At 40.2% G+C, this 16,299-nt stretch overlaps 1 protein-coding gene across 2 annotated transcripts in view; it reads left to right on the top strand.

The window, feature by feature from the left end:
* Nucleotides 1–5,348: 5,348 nt before the first annotated feature.
* plppr2a (phospholipid phosphatase related 2a) overlaps nucleotides 5,349–16,299 on the top strand; it is a 22,781-nt gene continuing 11,830 nt past the window's right edge. For both annotated transcript variants that reach the window (XM_035654354.1, XM_035654353.1), the window contains exon 1: nucleotides 5,349–5,619. In XM_035654354.1, the coding sequence (XP_035510247.1) occupies nucleotides 5,416–5,619 (204 nt within the window). In that variant the 5' untranslated portion in view covers nucleotides 5,349–5,415. The remainder of the gene's footprint in view (nucleotides 5,620–16,299) is intronic.

Raw genomic sequence — 16,299 nt, 5'->3', positions numbered from 1 at the left:
GGTGATTTTTAGGAGGTCAAATTATAATATAGAAGGAAGAAAGGCTGGGTCTTTAAATATTGTTGTCTTTAAAGGAAGACGTATGGAGCAGTTGAAAGAGAAACACACAATGACATTTCTATTGTCACACATGGAGATATCAGATAAAACAGGATAGTCATCTGAGAAAAGGGCAGAATCTCATCCTGTAGGGCCGTTGGGAATATGATGGTGCTCTGAGATGAGGAGGGTGAGTACCAGCTGAATACTGTGCCCTTTCAGAGAGGGATAATGTGCAAATTGAGTTAAATTTCTTTGGACTTTGGTTGTCTGTTTTGACGTTTTAAGACTTGTGTTTCTAGCTGTATCAGATGATCAAGCTCATCACACTACCCTGTTTGTTCATACTAAACTAAATGAGCCAACTGACACTTAATGGTAATGAGACACAGCACACTCAACAAGTTGCAGTGTTTCCTATGAAAATAATGTGACCAGTGGTGGAGGAATCCTTACATAATCCCTGTGGTTTGACTGATTATGTATCATACTGTGATGATGAACAGAGTTTGACATTTTGTTTTTGTTTTTCTGCGACTATNNAAAGTGCGTCGACTAAGACTTCAACTCTCATTGACAGTTAAGTTGCCTGTTAGGGAGCAGCCCTACTAGTTTTAATACGAGAACCCTGTAAAAGGGATCTTAAAGGCACTTGATGGCTGCATACATGCTACAATGCCAAAATATTGATGCTGAAGCTACATGTCCCAGGCAAAGAAACATCATTATCATCGAGTTGAAACAGCATTGTTCTTATATGCAAAGCAGAGCTAGTAAGTGCTACTAGTATACAGAAAGTATGAAGGAAATAACGTAACGTAGGTTTCCTAAGTGCCCTGCTTTCAGCTTTGTGACGATGCATTTTCCAGCTAGTCCATGAGGGTTTTTAAATTGTTTATTTCAAAGTAGGAGAATCGGAGATACATGGTTTTCATTAGACAGGAAGGGGATGAACAAATGTAATCTGAAAATGAATTAGTAACTAAAGCTGTCAAACAAATGTAGTGGAGTAAAATGTACAATAAGAAATTAACTTAGTTACGTTCCACCACTGACTGTAGGTAGTAAGCCAGTGAACCCAACACAGTTTGAGCAGATAAACACAGTTTAATACATTCCTAAACTTTTGCTCTGGGGTTTTTGGTTTTAGTCTTTGTTTCCTGGAAAAAGACACCACCCTTCTCACTCTTTAAATACAGCCACATGCACACTGCTTCAAATGTGGAGAAACCCAAAAGTGGACAGACTATGTTTGGACAGTTGCTATTCCTGTTAGTAAAACTGTCAATTTACAACTTTACGAGTGGCAGCTCAATATTTTGAAAATGACAATGTGCAGCTCTGACTGATTAAAACTTGATCAGACCTAGACTCACTCTCTCAGCACCCAGCAGTTAAATGCAGTCAGCATAGTGAAATTTGGCATAGCATAAAATTTTTTGTACATTTAAGGGCCAGTGTGTAAGATTTAGTGGCATCTAGTGATGAAGCTGCAGTTTGCGACCAACTAGATACCGTTTGCCTTCCGAGCATGTTGTATATCATGGCGGTTCAACATGGTGGACTCGCTCCCACTGTAGATAAAACAGCTCATTCTAAGCTAAAGAAAACACAACTATTCCTATTGAAAACATACCTATGAATATAATATTCCATTTTTGCCAATTGATCCTCCTAAATGTTACACACTTTAATATGTAGAACCTTATTTAATAAGTGACTGTAAATTGTCATAGAAGTGTAACTGTAGTCGAATAAAAAGTGTGATGTTTCTCTCGCCCATACAGTGGGCTACATTTTCTTTAATTAAAATTCCCAAGTGAAGGTACCTGAGTTCTAAGTATGTGCACTTAATTACTGACCGTTGTTTCTTGTAGATTGGTCATGAAGACCAGATAATCCCTTTTCTTATCCTCGATGAGCACTTTTCATAGTGCCATAGAAAGTAATGAAAAACGAATTTCCTGTAAGACCTGTTGGACGTATCCAAAGAACTGAGGCCTGTTCAAAATGAAATAATTGAGTCTCTTTTATGTCAGTAGGTAATGAGGCAAAGTGCAGTAATTGCTTGATAATCTGACACGTATTAAGTATATTTTCAAAGCGGTGATATGAAGGCAGACTCAGAGGGAGATGATGACATCTAAAGATGGATAGAGGAAGACACTCTTCAATCTTTGCGTACTCTTCATGCTCGTAACACGCAGCCTCATGTCTCCCTGTGACAGATCCCAGCTTGAACTGCCTTAATGTGACCTTTCATCTTGACAAGCTCTTTTTTGCTATTGATCTGCCTTTCCATCTCCACGCTAAAATAGGTCAGACCAGGATGGGTTCTTGACTCCTGTCCCCTTTTCTATTAATGGTAACACTTTTTTTGGACGAGAGGTCAAGAAAGAAAAAAATGAAAGGGAAAAATACAGGAGTCTCTAGGTGATAGTGGGTAGGAGAGTGTGAAGGAGTGCTAAAGGGAGGGCAGGGGGATATAAGGAAGCTGTCAGGGTGTGAAAGAGCTGCTGTCACCCACATAACAGGTTCAACAGAGGCCTCGCCAACAGCTGGCTAATGTGTGCAATCACCACTGGTTAGTTGTGACTTCGATGGACTGTGAATGTGTAGCTATGCACAAGTGCTCACGTTAGGTGCGGTGAAAGTAACTCAGCCACATTTTTCATCCTTTTAAAGCTGCGTAAATGCACACATTCTTACGGTACATTACGTTCAAGTCAAAAACGGGGTGATGAGAAAAAAGCCAAGATCACAGAGGATGACTGACCAAAAAAGAAATGCTTCTTCTTTGAGCTGGGCATGCGGATCTGCGGGTTAAAGTTCAATAATATGAACTCTGACCTGCGAATTTGCAGGAGCTTGAAGCAAAATCATGTCCCATTCTCAGCGGGAATTAAGAAAGTATGTTTACAGCTCGACCAAGTATGCTGCTGTTTTTAAGGCGGCGTTGTGAATTACTGGTGTTCTTTCAGTTTAGCAATCACAGGCATGAGTCAGAGCCAGTCACAATACGCTGGGTAAATGCAGGGGAGGAGCACTACGATATCAAACAGGAAAACAAGGGGAAGCTTCATGAGTCACACATATCAAACACCCCCTCTCGCCCAAAGCAAACCCACCAAAGATCAGGTGTGTATGTAGCCCCTCACCTCCAACAGGCATGTACACAAAAAAACTGCTGGTATGATTTCTGTTCAACTTTTGGTCAGAAACTGTAAAATGAACGCTAAAGACTGGTCGTTACAATCACATTTTTGATGCAGAAGCACTATAAATACAGAATATTATTAACCTGATTCCTCAGACATTTCTTCACCATGACAACCACAGATAGCAAAACACATCTTCCTCAAGGGAGGCACAGATGAAGGCTGACTTGATACAAATAAAGAAACCGCTAATAAAAAAACAACCACCCATTGTTTGTAGATACACTAGACCTGCTGTGTGTGTGTGTGTGTGTGTGTGCTTCTGTAGGCATTAGTGGGTGTTTGGTTACACTTGTACATACTGTATATACAGTACATTTACTGTACATGTTAGTGCATGCAGTGGGCAAGTGTTTGTGCCACAGCTGTGGGTGGAGTCAGAGTGATGTGACTTTGAGCTGAACATCCCAGAGGGCTTCAGACTGCCACCCTCAGCCTCTTCTCTCTGTTGTCAAGCGCAATAGCATTTCATTACATCCAATTCTTAAACTTACAGCTACAGATACTGAATGGTGTTATCTCAAATGCCATTAGAAAATAATATTGGAAGAAAACATCTCTGTGCATCAAAATCATATTAGACTTTAATATTAAAGCTGCACTAATAAAGTCGTTTCATATTAACACTGGTTCAAATCCCTATGTGTAATGTGTAAAGAGCTGCTTATAGTGATGAAGGATTTTATCTCTTTTTTTTATTAGTTAACCTCTTTCAGCTCATTGTTCTGTTTTTTTCATCACACAACTTTACGGTTTTGGTTTAATCCTAGCGATCTCACCAACCTCGTTTCAAGCAGCAGCCAGCTTTGTTCAGTGAAAACATGTTCTGCCTCTCCCTGCCCCGCGTCAGAGTTAGTGATTAGCTGGTGAACATAGTGAATCATTTAGTAACTAAAGAGCCAGATATATCACTCAGGAGTTGGTGGGAACCACACCAGAACTAAAAAGAAAGTGAATATTAGACTTGTCTAATTGATTTGTAAATAGGCATCTCTTTAGTTTTAATGGACTATTGAATGGTTAAGTTCATTTTTGTTTTGTGTGTCAGTGTACCTGTCAGTGTCTTAACATATATATATTGCATTTCATGATCACTTTAATTTAAATAACACCTGACACAGTTTCACCTTTAAGGTTTATAAGTAGTCAGCAAACAGTTGCTTATTTACACATCCAGCAGACTCACAGCGACTAGAATTAATTTGGAGTCGTGTTTGTGTCCATTTGATGATTGTAAGCCCAATATTCATGAGTCTTCATTAACTCATGGGAGAAAAATCTGTCTCTTTAGCTGCTAAATGCTCCACCATGTTCACCTGCTGGTTGCTAATTGATTACCTAACATTTGGCACTGAGCAGGTAGTGCAGAAGTGACTAAACTTCTGGCTCCATATTTAGCTGTTTTATACACTCTTATCACAGATTGAAACATCGGACATGATTAATTCCAGTTTTACCTCTGCCAAAAAACATCAGATCAGGTATTTATACATAATTATTTCTCATTTATACCTACAGACATTAGAGTGGAGTAGTAGTAGAGTAGAGAGAAGTTCCTACAAGTATTTTAAGAATTCAACTTTTTAGCAGAGACCTCAGCTCAGGGTGAGAACCACGTCTGCAAAAACACACTGCACATGCTCTTATCACACACATTCATATATTCTACACACACACACACGGTATCTACATATACACCCACAGCTCAACTGTAGTAGATTTCATGAGTGCTGGCAGCACTCCCCCTTTCTCTCCCTCCCACCTCCCTCCTTCCCTTCCTCTCTCTCTATCTCTATTGCTCTCTCATTCTCTCGATCGCTCTCTATGCAATTCTCTGTTTTTGCTGCTTCTGCTGCCACGGAACCCTCTTTTATTCTGTTTTTTGTTCCTGTATTCATCTATTGAAGAGAGGAGCCTCCTCTTGCAGATTTCCCTTTCTCTTTCTTGTCTTGTTATCTCTCTCTCTCTCTCTCTCTCTCTCTGATCCAAACACTGAACCTCACTCACTCGGTCTTTCTCTCGTATTTCCTATGCATCTCCCTGTGGCTGAGGGGAACAGGGACTTGACTCTCCCCTCTTCCTCTCCTCCTCCTCCTCCTCTTCCACCTCCTCCGCCTCTCCATCCTTTTTTGTCCTCTCGGTTCCTAACGGAGGGATAATGTTCTATTTCCAGCTGGTGATCATGGCTGGGACGGTGCTGCTGGCTTACTACTTCGAGTATACAGACACCTTCCCCGTGCACATCCAGGGCTTCTTCTGCTACGACAAGACCTTTTCCAAGCCCTACCCTGGTCCGGACGACACCAGCAAGATCCCCCCTGTGCTCATCTACTCGCTCGTCACAGCAATCCCCACTATCACGGTAAGAGTTGGGTATAATTATAAGTGTGGAAGTAAAGGTGAAAGGTGTTTGTCCTAATGTTGAAAGGGAGAGTGGGGAAAAAGAAAAGAGCTGTAATAGAAACTAAGATTTTGTCAAAGTTGAGGTGGTGGGTTTGTTTTCTGTATGTGCTCTTACATGCTGTGAAAGTATTTAGGGGTGAGCGTTTGCTTTCTGCTTCGTTTGATTTGTGAGTTTTTGCAGTCTTGTGATGAATCATCTCTGGTGTGTGTGCAGCATTACTGATATACTGAGCAGATTGGCAAGCTGCATGGTGGTCACCCCCTCCATCCATGACAGGCAGGTGTGTGTGTGTGTGTCGAGAGAAAAAATGAAGCAAAAATTAACTCAGACAACACAGTGATGTAATGGGGATGAGCAGACAGGTCATTAGTGGAAGAAAGAGGCGGACGTGGCAAAAGAGAGACAGACAAGAAGAACAGTCGAAGAGACAAACAACAGAGAAAGCAACAGAAAGAAACAGCGCAAAAGTTGTAGTGAAGACTGACTAATAATGGCAGGCAGCCGATTCTGTCTGAAAAGAAAAACTGGAGATGATAGGTGAGAAAGAGACAATGAGCACAAAGGAAGGCAATTTGAAGGGGGGCATGTGCTGTTTTTTTGTATCTGTGACGTGTGTGTGTGTGTGTGAGGGTAGCTGCTGAGCCCCAAGTGAGACGGAAGGCAGTGAGCGTGAAATGCATAACACCTGGCACTGACTCTGAGCACAGACACAAACCTTAACAGCTTACATCCCAACAGACCACAAAAAACAACACTGAGAACAGCACAGACAGAACCAGCCTACAGCCACAATACAAAGCAGACAAATAACCTGACCAGATTACATGCGCAGGCAAAACCATAGCCTGCACCTACTGCAAATACAAGAATATCTTACAACTGCAGCAGGAAACAGAAACAGATCCTGTTTGTGTGCCGCAGTTGATGGCAAGGAGAAAGGACAACATGGGGCCAGGGTGTACACTTTGTCTCACAGCCACAATACACCCTGGACAAATTTTGAATGAAGTTATATTAGGACTTGACTGTGTTTACACCAGTCACTAATAAAGTCGATACACTTGGGTCTGTGTAAGTGCAGTATTGATTTAGGGACTGTATGAAAATTATTAGAGAGTGCGGGGCAGTCAGGAAAGGGGGAGGGTTCATATGTTTACTTTTAGTTGACAGGAGGTGGAGAGTTTTTTAACTTCTTTTCATCCTAGATTGATTTTTTAGTTCATTCTTCCCTTGTGAGATTTCATACTTTATTTATCAGCTCTTTTCTCAACTCAACAGGCGACTGGATTTTTTTGTCCTATGTTTGGCACAAATATATTGTCTTGAGATATTGGGGAGAGGGGATTGCAGTTTTTTTCTGAGGGGGTTCATAGAAATAGGTGTGGGCCAGACCTTTTAATCCAAGACTCAGCCCAACCTCCCTACCCCAATAATTTGGGCAGAGCTTTAGTTTCTTGCAGTTAAATTAAAGACCTGCACCATCCCTTTATTAACATTGCTGATATATACAGCAGTTGCACTCCTTAGAGTCAGCTACATTCACTAATCCAAGCCAAGCAGACCTTTAATGCTGCCCTAGCTGAGGGTAAATTACTTGATCTGGGTCAGAGCACATTACTTAGACCAGCTAGTCTGCCTTAACCTGTGCTGACAGAAGCTCTGGTGTGTGTAACAAACAGCAAGGTAAATCACAGCAGTAACTCCCTGTGATAGTGCCAGTCTGATGCAAACGTGCTTTGCTATTTGCCTCTGGTTCTTGAGGAGTCTGATCTCTTTTTGTCCAGTGCAGCAGCCAATCAGAGCTTCTTGTTTGGCGATTAAGTGGCTGCATGGCACAAAAGCCATCCGTCATCAATACAGAAAGAGCTATGACCTTTTGTATGGTTTTAAGTAAAACGTTCAGATCTAACATAGCCTTTTTTTTGCCAAGCAACATGATTGTACATACCCTTGTGTTTTGAACAATATAATTATCTTTTGCTTTTCAACATGTCTGTCTTTATAGCTCTGAATACAAGAAAGGTAGAGATTTACAGTAACTTTGACTGTAGATTAGAAATTGGACATGATTATCAGAACTGACAGGTGACCCTGCCTCCCTGAATCAGTGTAGGTAATCAGCCACCACTATATTTGGGTGAGAGCCAGAGTCCTCCAAGCCCAAAAGAGGGCACTCTAGCTCTCCGTCAGCTCCCAGTAGGGTCCCAACATCTAATTAAAATCATCAATCACCTTTTGAAGTTTCAGCACAAGGAGCCAATCAACCACTTGGAGACTGAAACAGAAGAGAAAAGACCTCGGTCTCTTGGTCACATTTGTAATACATGTGAATAAAACAGTGTATTATCATCCTGGGTAGTACAGTTGGTCTACATTTGTGGGTGAAGTCGTTCAAATTGTTGGTCTTAAATGTCAAAGCACCAAAAGAATCAGAGACTATTTTGAGTTTATACAATTGGTATGCCTAGAAGCTAACACAGTCTCATGTAACAGCCCTGCAATAAACCCTACCTTTGTGAAAGTTAGAATGATTCAACTGTGTGATCAGTTTGGCAGCTGTAGTTTGTAGTGCCCCTGAATTGTATTGCCTTATACTGACAGGTGTTTCTTATATTTTGTCTATCTAGGATTTGACTAGCATTCAGTGCACGGCTCTTGTATCAGACTGCATTAGTGTTACCCAGATATACCTAATAAACTGAAAATGAATGTTATTCTTCAACTGATATGGTTACAGGTTTAACAGGCTGAACACATTCAACCAGAGAGGGCAGCAAAAACACTGCTTTTTAGCCTATATTAAAATGTTAATATAACAGTTTAAAGCTTCAGTAGGTAATTTTTTTCCTGAAGCACAGTTTGATTTTTTCCACATATTATCTGTCTCATATACTACTGTCAGGATATAGTCAAAGTTTAAGCTAAAATTAAAAAAAATATATATTTTTATAAAAGTTACCTACTGCACCTTTTAGATGAGATATGTGGAAATACTTAGATTATTTTAAACATATGCATGTAAAATGTAAGTTGCCCTGATCCTGTGCGTCAGGCAATTAGTAGATTTTTTGTTCAAAGTAACTTCCCCCGTCACAACAACAGTGACAAGGACACAATCCCTCACCGGTTTCCCATCAAGTGAATACTGCCATGATTTATAGTGATAATGGTGGCAGATTTGAAACAATGGGGCTAGGATTTCTCATTTGTAGCCGGTGACCATAGATGTTACCAGCTGAAATGATGATTACTGCTGGCAGATGTTATCAACCGTGACTAGTTAGCTAATTAAGCTAACATTAGCTCCATGAGTTGGTTTAAAAGAGCTGACTATTTGTTTTAAGCTGACTCATTTTTATAGGAGAATGCCGTAAAAGGGTATTTTACAGAGTGGGGGTGAGAAGCAGGAAGAAGTAAGTAAGTTTGGCATAAATGTTTGTTGATGTGATTATTTTATATAAGTGGTCAAATGTGCAGACGTCCTTTGATTAGATCAGAGATTTGATTATTTGATGAATTCATTTGTGCTGAATCGCCATTATTTCTTTCTATCGCAAGACTGCAAATTTCCATGACCAGTTATGGCAAGTCACACATTTCCGTTTGTATTAGAAAAACTATATAATCATATTTTTATTGAGTAAAACTCATCTGCTTTTTTATTAATAGTTTACTGCTATAGAATACTGTTGAATTGTACCCCAAGGCAACTGCTGCATCTGCATTACTGAAAATTCACAGCCACACACTTTGGTATTTGGTTCATTTTAAGGGCATCTTGAAACTTTGCCTAATGGAGCTTGTAAGCCAGTTAAGTCCAGGATGAATTAACTTATCTAGCACAGATTCAGTGCATGCGCAAATGTGTGTTCCTGCCCCTCTGTAAATCCTTCCTTTGATCAGTTCGGTTTTTTGTCTCTCTCTTTCTCTTTTAACCTCTATTGCTTGTCCTTTCTCCACAATCTTCCCCATTCCTCACGGCGCTACATCTCATCCACGCTGACCTTTTTGCTTTCATGTTCTATTCATCACCAATCCTCCCCTCTATATGCCTCATCTATGTTTAGTCTAGCCTTTTCTTTAGCTTTAAATCTCCTGAATTCACCAAAGTGCAGCCTGCAGGCATGTAATACAAATTTTCCTTAAGTTTTTTCCAAGATTGTCTCTACTCTCATCAACACTTCCTCTACCTTTTCACACTCTTTATGTCATGCCCTTATGGACCTCTCCTCACCTGTTGTTTGTCTCACGTCCCAATTAACACATCGGAGAACTGATGGAGCTTCTCAGCTTGTCTGCTCTACAGTCTGAGTGGCAATCAAACACAAGAAGATCAAAACTCTGTTCCTCTGTCCCACTTCCTTGTCCACAGATAAAGAAAGACAGACGTGTTGTGTGTGACTGTAGTCATACTGAGATAAAAGGCACACACAGTGAGAAATGAATACTTAACTCAATAAACATGAAAAAATGTCAGCTTTCAGCGTTGTTCTGACTCAAACAGTAGAATTCAAGGTGAAGCCCACACTGCACCCATGTGTAGTTAAGACGCTACTGCAAAAAAGATAGGCAAGCTCAATTTACCCAGAAGCAGCAAATAAGTCCCAATATTACAAGTTATACTTCTACTGATGCTTAATTAATATAAACTCAATTAAGAGATACTGATAATAACAAATTATTACTTACTTAAGTGCTGTAATAATGACTTAAACTTTAAAGCACTTTGCATTGCCACTGTATGAAATGTGCTTATATGTCTTGCTGATTGGAACAGGAAATCCGCTATGTTCTAACTCTAATGGGAAAATAACATTGCAAACATGATAAAGGCCTGGTCACACACAAATTTGCACCACTGACTAAAAGTAAGTTGTCTTGACAGTGCTGACCTTTAAAGGACCAGTGTGTAGGATTTAGTGACATAACTGGAACTTGCTGACTGTCAGCTAGGTAGCTTGCTAGCTGACAGTTAGCAAGTTAGATATTTCTCACAGTGTTTTTCCTCCTTCAGTAACTCTTTATTGAATGACATGGTGTACACTTCTAAGAACAAATGCCAGGGGTGGAGTAAACAGCACAGTTCAGAAAATCAAAAGAAGCTCAGAGAGCCAGAGAGAGTCAAAGTCCTGACGTCACGACTGGGTGAACCTCTGTTTCACTCGCTTCTGTAACTCAATGCAATCTCTCCTTCAGCATTTCTTTCATCTGTCTCTGAAGAAATAAAATGTGTTCCTGGGTTTTGCTATCCACATTCTGAGACAAATTGGCATCCACTACAGCACAGGATATTAGAAGTTGAGACATTTGTGATAGAAAATAATTTGTTACACTACTATTGCATTACTTTTGCATTACTCCGCAACATAGCCTGAGATCACATATATGAACTATGTTTAACGAACAAACTCATTCACTCAGTCACTTGCTTGTACTCTTGACCATGACTTTATACTAGACTAGTCCAGCTTATTTGACGTTTATAACTAAAGTAGTGGTTATACCTCATGAGGAGCAGTCTCTCGTATCATGTGCCAAATAACCTATTCCTCCTTGGAGTCAGCATAAGAGCGCCCCGGCTGAACGTGCATTAAAAGGCACGTTTGATTCTTCTGCCAATTGTGCAGATAATTGAAGAACTCATATAACATAAGCAACAACATAATTGTTTAGTATATGTCATGTGATTAGTGAATTTAGGAACAGTAATACGTTACATTACTGCATTACAGAAAAATGTAATGTGATTACAGTAATGCTTTACTTTGTAGTGATAGCGTGACATTCTGTATAGTTTTATGTTTAGGCATGGTCGTAACCCAGCAGTAAACCATGATTCATAGTCAGCAAGGCTTAAACATGAGTTGAACATCATGCTCCTGACCATTCACACTGTTAGTGTGTGTAAGGTGTGTTTTGTATTTGTCCTATCTTTGACCTCAAAGCATATTTTAGACACTCTGTACATGTTGCACTAGATGTCACAGAGGTGTCCTGTCAGCATCCTCAAGCCCTCAGCCGTAATGTTAGTAGACTGACATTAAACTGCACTATGCACCCGGTGGAACTATGACCTCACACCAGCCCTAAAAGAAAACTCTCACATTCATGCACAATTGCACGGATATGGATCAATGCCTCAATGTCTGTTTGTCTGTCTCTCACTCGGTCATCTCTTTCTTTAGCTTCTTTCCTCTCCATCGTTTTTGCTTTACTACATGCCGTATCTCCTTTTTGTTTTCAAACACAGACGTCCACACACACAGTCTAGGGCAGTATGCTGCTAACCCAGGTTAATGAGACAGATGGCAGGGTGGGTTCCATGGTGGGAGAGGGGGGCCATTGGTTGCTGTGACACTGGCTGCCATGGGAGCATATGTGCCTGGGTGAAGGCTTTCTCGCCTCTGCCCTTTGACTTCTGTTCTTCGTTCTGCGATGGAAAGAGGGTAAATGTGTGATGAGAGGGGAGACGGTGTACGAATTAGCCCCTAACCTAAAAAAAGAAAAAAGATTAAATCAAGACTCAGAAAGAAACCAAAAGAGAAAGTGATTCATGGAAGGTATGAGGTTCATGTTGTTTTCCTCACTGCTCTATCTTTATCAGCTCTAACTATCTGCGAGACTGATATCCATACAGAAGTATAATTCACCACAGTCTGCACAGTTCCCATTCTGCCTGGAACACAGCTCCAATCTCACTGCTTACAATTATAATCACCCTACCCAAGCCAGCATGGGATTGCATCACCAGACCATTTTTATATTCGCATCATCAAACAATCACCTTGTTACATCTGTCACATTTTCTTTTCCCTGTCACCTTAACCAGCTCCTCTCTTTCACTCTCCCTGTAGTTTGGTTCACAGCTGAGCTGCCTGCCCATGTACAATTTTCCTAGCGGGCCCAAGGCGGTTTTTGCATGACCCTGATTGACTATAGAGTGTTCGGAGCGAGGGAGATAGACAGAGACAGAGAGAGAGAGAGAGTGTTTATGCTTTCCTGTTGCCTATCTAGTGGTCTCGGCAGAAGTCACCCATTCCTGTGAAATGAGATTAGACCAAACAGGGGCTGTCATTTCTGCTTCTTAGCTTTGATCCATTTTTCAGTCAGGCAGAGAGGACAGACACCTCAGGGGTCCTGCGTGGCTGGTGGACTGCCATGCTTCACTCAGCACCTCAGAGATCTCTGACGAATGCCAGTGCCCAATCTGCATTCACAACAGGGGTGCATCCCAGCTCACCACCCTCTATTCTTACAGCTTGCATTTGGCTGCTGGACCAAATCTATGGCTTTCTGAGAATAGGAGTGCCGTGCTGTGAGATCCATCATCCTCCTGCAGGGAATCTTATACAACGGTGCATTTTAGTTTCTCTGAAGAAAATTATTTTGAGGTTCTGTAATGAAACAGATGAGTGAATGAAGTGGAAGATGTGTGTAAAAAGTAGTACAGCTTTCACTTGTCACTCTCCTGTGTAGGGCTGAAGGTACTCTTATGATTTTAAAAGTATTATTGTAGAATATTAACATTTTCTGTCATAAATAAAGTTTAATTTTAAACACAGAAACGCAGATGATTAATCATAAAATGTGTTTTATAATTTGTTATGTTATTCATTCACTAGAATATGCAATAATATATTAAAACACACTCTAATTATTTTGCTCAAACAAAGCAAATAAATAAGAAAATACAGGTAGAGGGCAGGGTCTCTGCAGATAAAGACACCACCACCCACTTCTAGTGAGTCATAAATAGTGATTGAGAGGCATTATGTTTGTATGAGTGCAGACATTGTTCTTTGGGAAAATCCTACTCATTATGCCTTTAAAGTTGTAATATAATTGGCCTAACAACAGGGCACTGTAAAGTTGGTTTCATTGCTGAGGAATTGGAGGTTTGCAGTGTGTTGCCTGAAGCTTTTCATCTAGCTGACTGTGGCTGCTACTTCTTGTTCCATTACTCCAACATAATACATTTCTGTCAGCGATAACCTCTATGACAAATACATTGCTTTTCCTGTGACTACTTCATAGCAAAAGTCATCCTATGTTTCACCAGTGACTTGCTTTTAAAGCTACAGAGGTATGAAATGTTGGGTTAGGGTTAGCAGTAACACAGCTCTAATATGTATGTGGGAGAAAAAATGGTGGACAGTGAAGCGGCTATCGGAGATATAAAACTACGAACAGTAACTCTGGATTACATACATGCATCATTTCCCATGTGAGAGCAATTTGTATACAGCATGAATATGGCGGACTCTGCCACTACAAAGAAAGAAAATCTAGGATATACAGTAATCACAGAATGTAAATACATTGAAGTAGTATAAAATATATAATATATAAAAATATAATAAATTGGATCAAACAGATTCCATGAAAATCCAAAGGATTATAACTTAATGAAGTTTGGAGAAGGTGTATTTTATCCGTACTTAATATTCAGTCTTAATTACAGCAACAAATAAGTACACACAGATCAACAGGACACACAGGCGAAAAATGTCCAAGTTTGTGCAGCTGTTTAAATTTCCAGTATTTAACCCTGGTCATTAAAGATACATTCAGGTACATCCATCAACTGTGTGATCAAGAGGAGAGAAAATAGATGATCATGTGCAAAAGATGTGAAAGGACAAAGAAGTAGGGAAGCAAAAGTAGAATGATACATACAAAGTGAGACATTAAGCAGCTTGCAGTCGCATTGATGCAGATTTTTAAGGAATGTAACAGAGCCGATTTGGAAAAGGGGGGCATGTAATTGAACTGGATAAAAATGGAAGAGGAAAGACAAAGAATATATAACCTACTTTTTCTCCCAGAACGAGAAAACAATGAAAGGTGAAAGAGGAAAATAGAGATCAGAGAGAAATAGATGGATTAGTGAACACAATGATGAAAAATTGAATAAATCTGTGTTCCTGAAAGCATACCAGCACAATACTAGAAACAAGTGTTTGGATGCCAGGACAGATTCTTAGCAGGCTAACAGTGGTTAAGATGTGCAATCGCACTTTGCTCAGTGAAACGAGTGGAATTGCTGTGCTATATGTGATTTCATAATCTGTGTGCATAAATTGCTGTGCTTTATCACATGCCTACATTTTTGTAGATGCAGTAAGGTTTATGTAAAGTGCCCTATGAAATTCGAAAGCATATATGTGTTGTATGCCCGTACATCCATGAGATCATGTTCTTTTCTCCGTTGTCATTCTTCATCACATCAGTGGATTTGAGGTACATGCTGTTGTTTGTATCCTGTCTGTACTTTCAGTCCGTTTCCTGTTAGCACCCATTCCATGCAGTCAAAGTCCTGGTGAGAACCACATGTGAGTAAAGGTGATAATGATCCTGATGTGCTCAGACAGGTGCAGTGTCTTTGGCATCATCCATTAGCCCAAATCTCACATATACACTGCATTTCAGAGATTGAGGTCGCTGTAGATGATGACAGATAATGGGATACTAGTGACAGCTAGGCATCTCTTTGTACTTCACACTTGAATAACCTCCCCAATCTTGTCAGAAGCATTAGGTCTTATGGCTGCAGAGCTGTGCTTCACAGAGATGGGTCTGCACTTGGACCTAACCATACAAGGGCTGCAGCATGCTTTCATTACACCCGTTGCCAGAGAAAGACTGAATATCTCCAGACAAAGAGTTTCTGCTAAATAATTTACTTGTGAGTGATCATCATTTTTGCCATTTAAAGTTTAGCATTCACTACATAAGACTGTTGAGAGACGGGGTAATTACAGACAGAAGCTCTGGGTAGAATTACTTTTTCTTTATTGGGATATTAAGAACACTTCTTCTAGTCCTCCTCATCCTTGTGAAATATGATCAAATGAACTGTAAAGGTAGCATTCTAATACTGTTAATATTAATAAAGTAATAGTTCAACATTTTGGGAAATGCACTTATTTGCTTTCTTGCAGAGAGTAAGATGAGAAGATCGACATCACTCTCATGTCTGTGTGGTAAATGTAAAGCTACTGTGAGCAGTCAGTTAGCTTAGCATAGCATAAAGACAGCTAGCTCGACTCTGTACAAAGGTAACAAAATCTGCCTACCAGCACCTATGAAGCCCACTAATTAACCTGTTTTCATTCACTTCCACTGGTTGCCTGGTGGCAATGTTGATTAGTGATTAGTAATCTAAAATTGGGCAAAGACTTGGAATGTGGGTGGAGCTAAATGAAGCCTGGTTACTGAAAACAGCCATCTGTGACATCACCCGCCTGTGACTCAAAGTGGCCATGCCCTAATTATACATACCAGTAACTTTAAACGCCCCATACAGTCTTCATGAATGAGGAAATTAGCTTAGACCAAAACTGTTTTTTGTACCAAGTTGTTTTTTTACTGTTGGGCATTTAAATATTGGGTCTTATGGAGATTGATCACCTCTGAAACCAGCGTCAAGTGGCCGTTCGAGGAACTGCAGTTTTTGTTACTTCCATGTTGGCTTTATTTTCCAGACACCGCTTGGTACTCTTTTTAGGATTATGATTTATATAATAACCCAGTCTCAGTGCTTCTTGCAGCGTTGGTCCATTTTATGTAATGACTCAAAGTCAAGCATATATTTCCATCTTTTGTCTTCTGTTTGTTTTGTGCCCCCCCCCCCCCTTT

This window comes from Morone saxatilis, unplaced genomic scaffold (genome assembly GCF_004916995.1).
Source record: "Morone saxatilis isolate NCDOM2014 unplaced genomic scaffold, NCSU_SB_2.0 Contig14, whole genome shotgun sequence".
NCBI classification, from domain to species: Eukaryota; Metazoa; Chordata; class Actinopteri; family Moronidae; genus Morone; species Morone saxatilis.
This window is presented reverse-complemented; position numbering and strand designations above follow the sequence as displayed.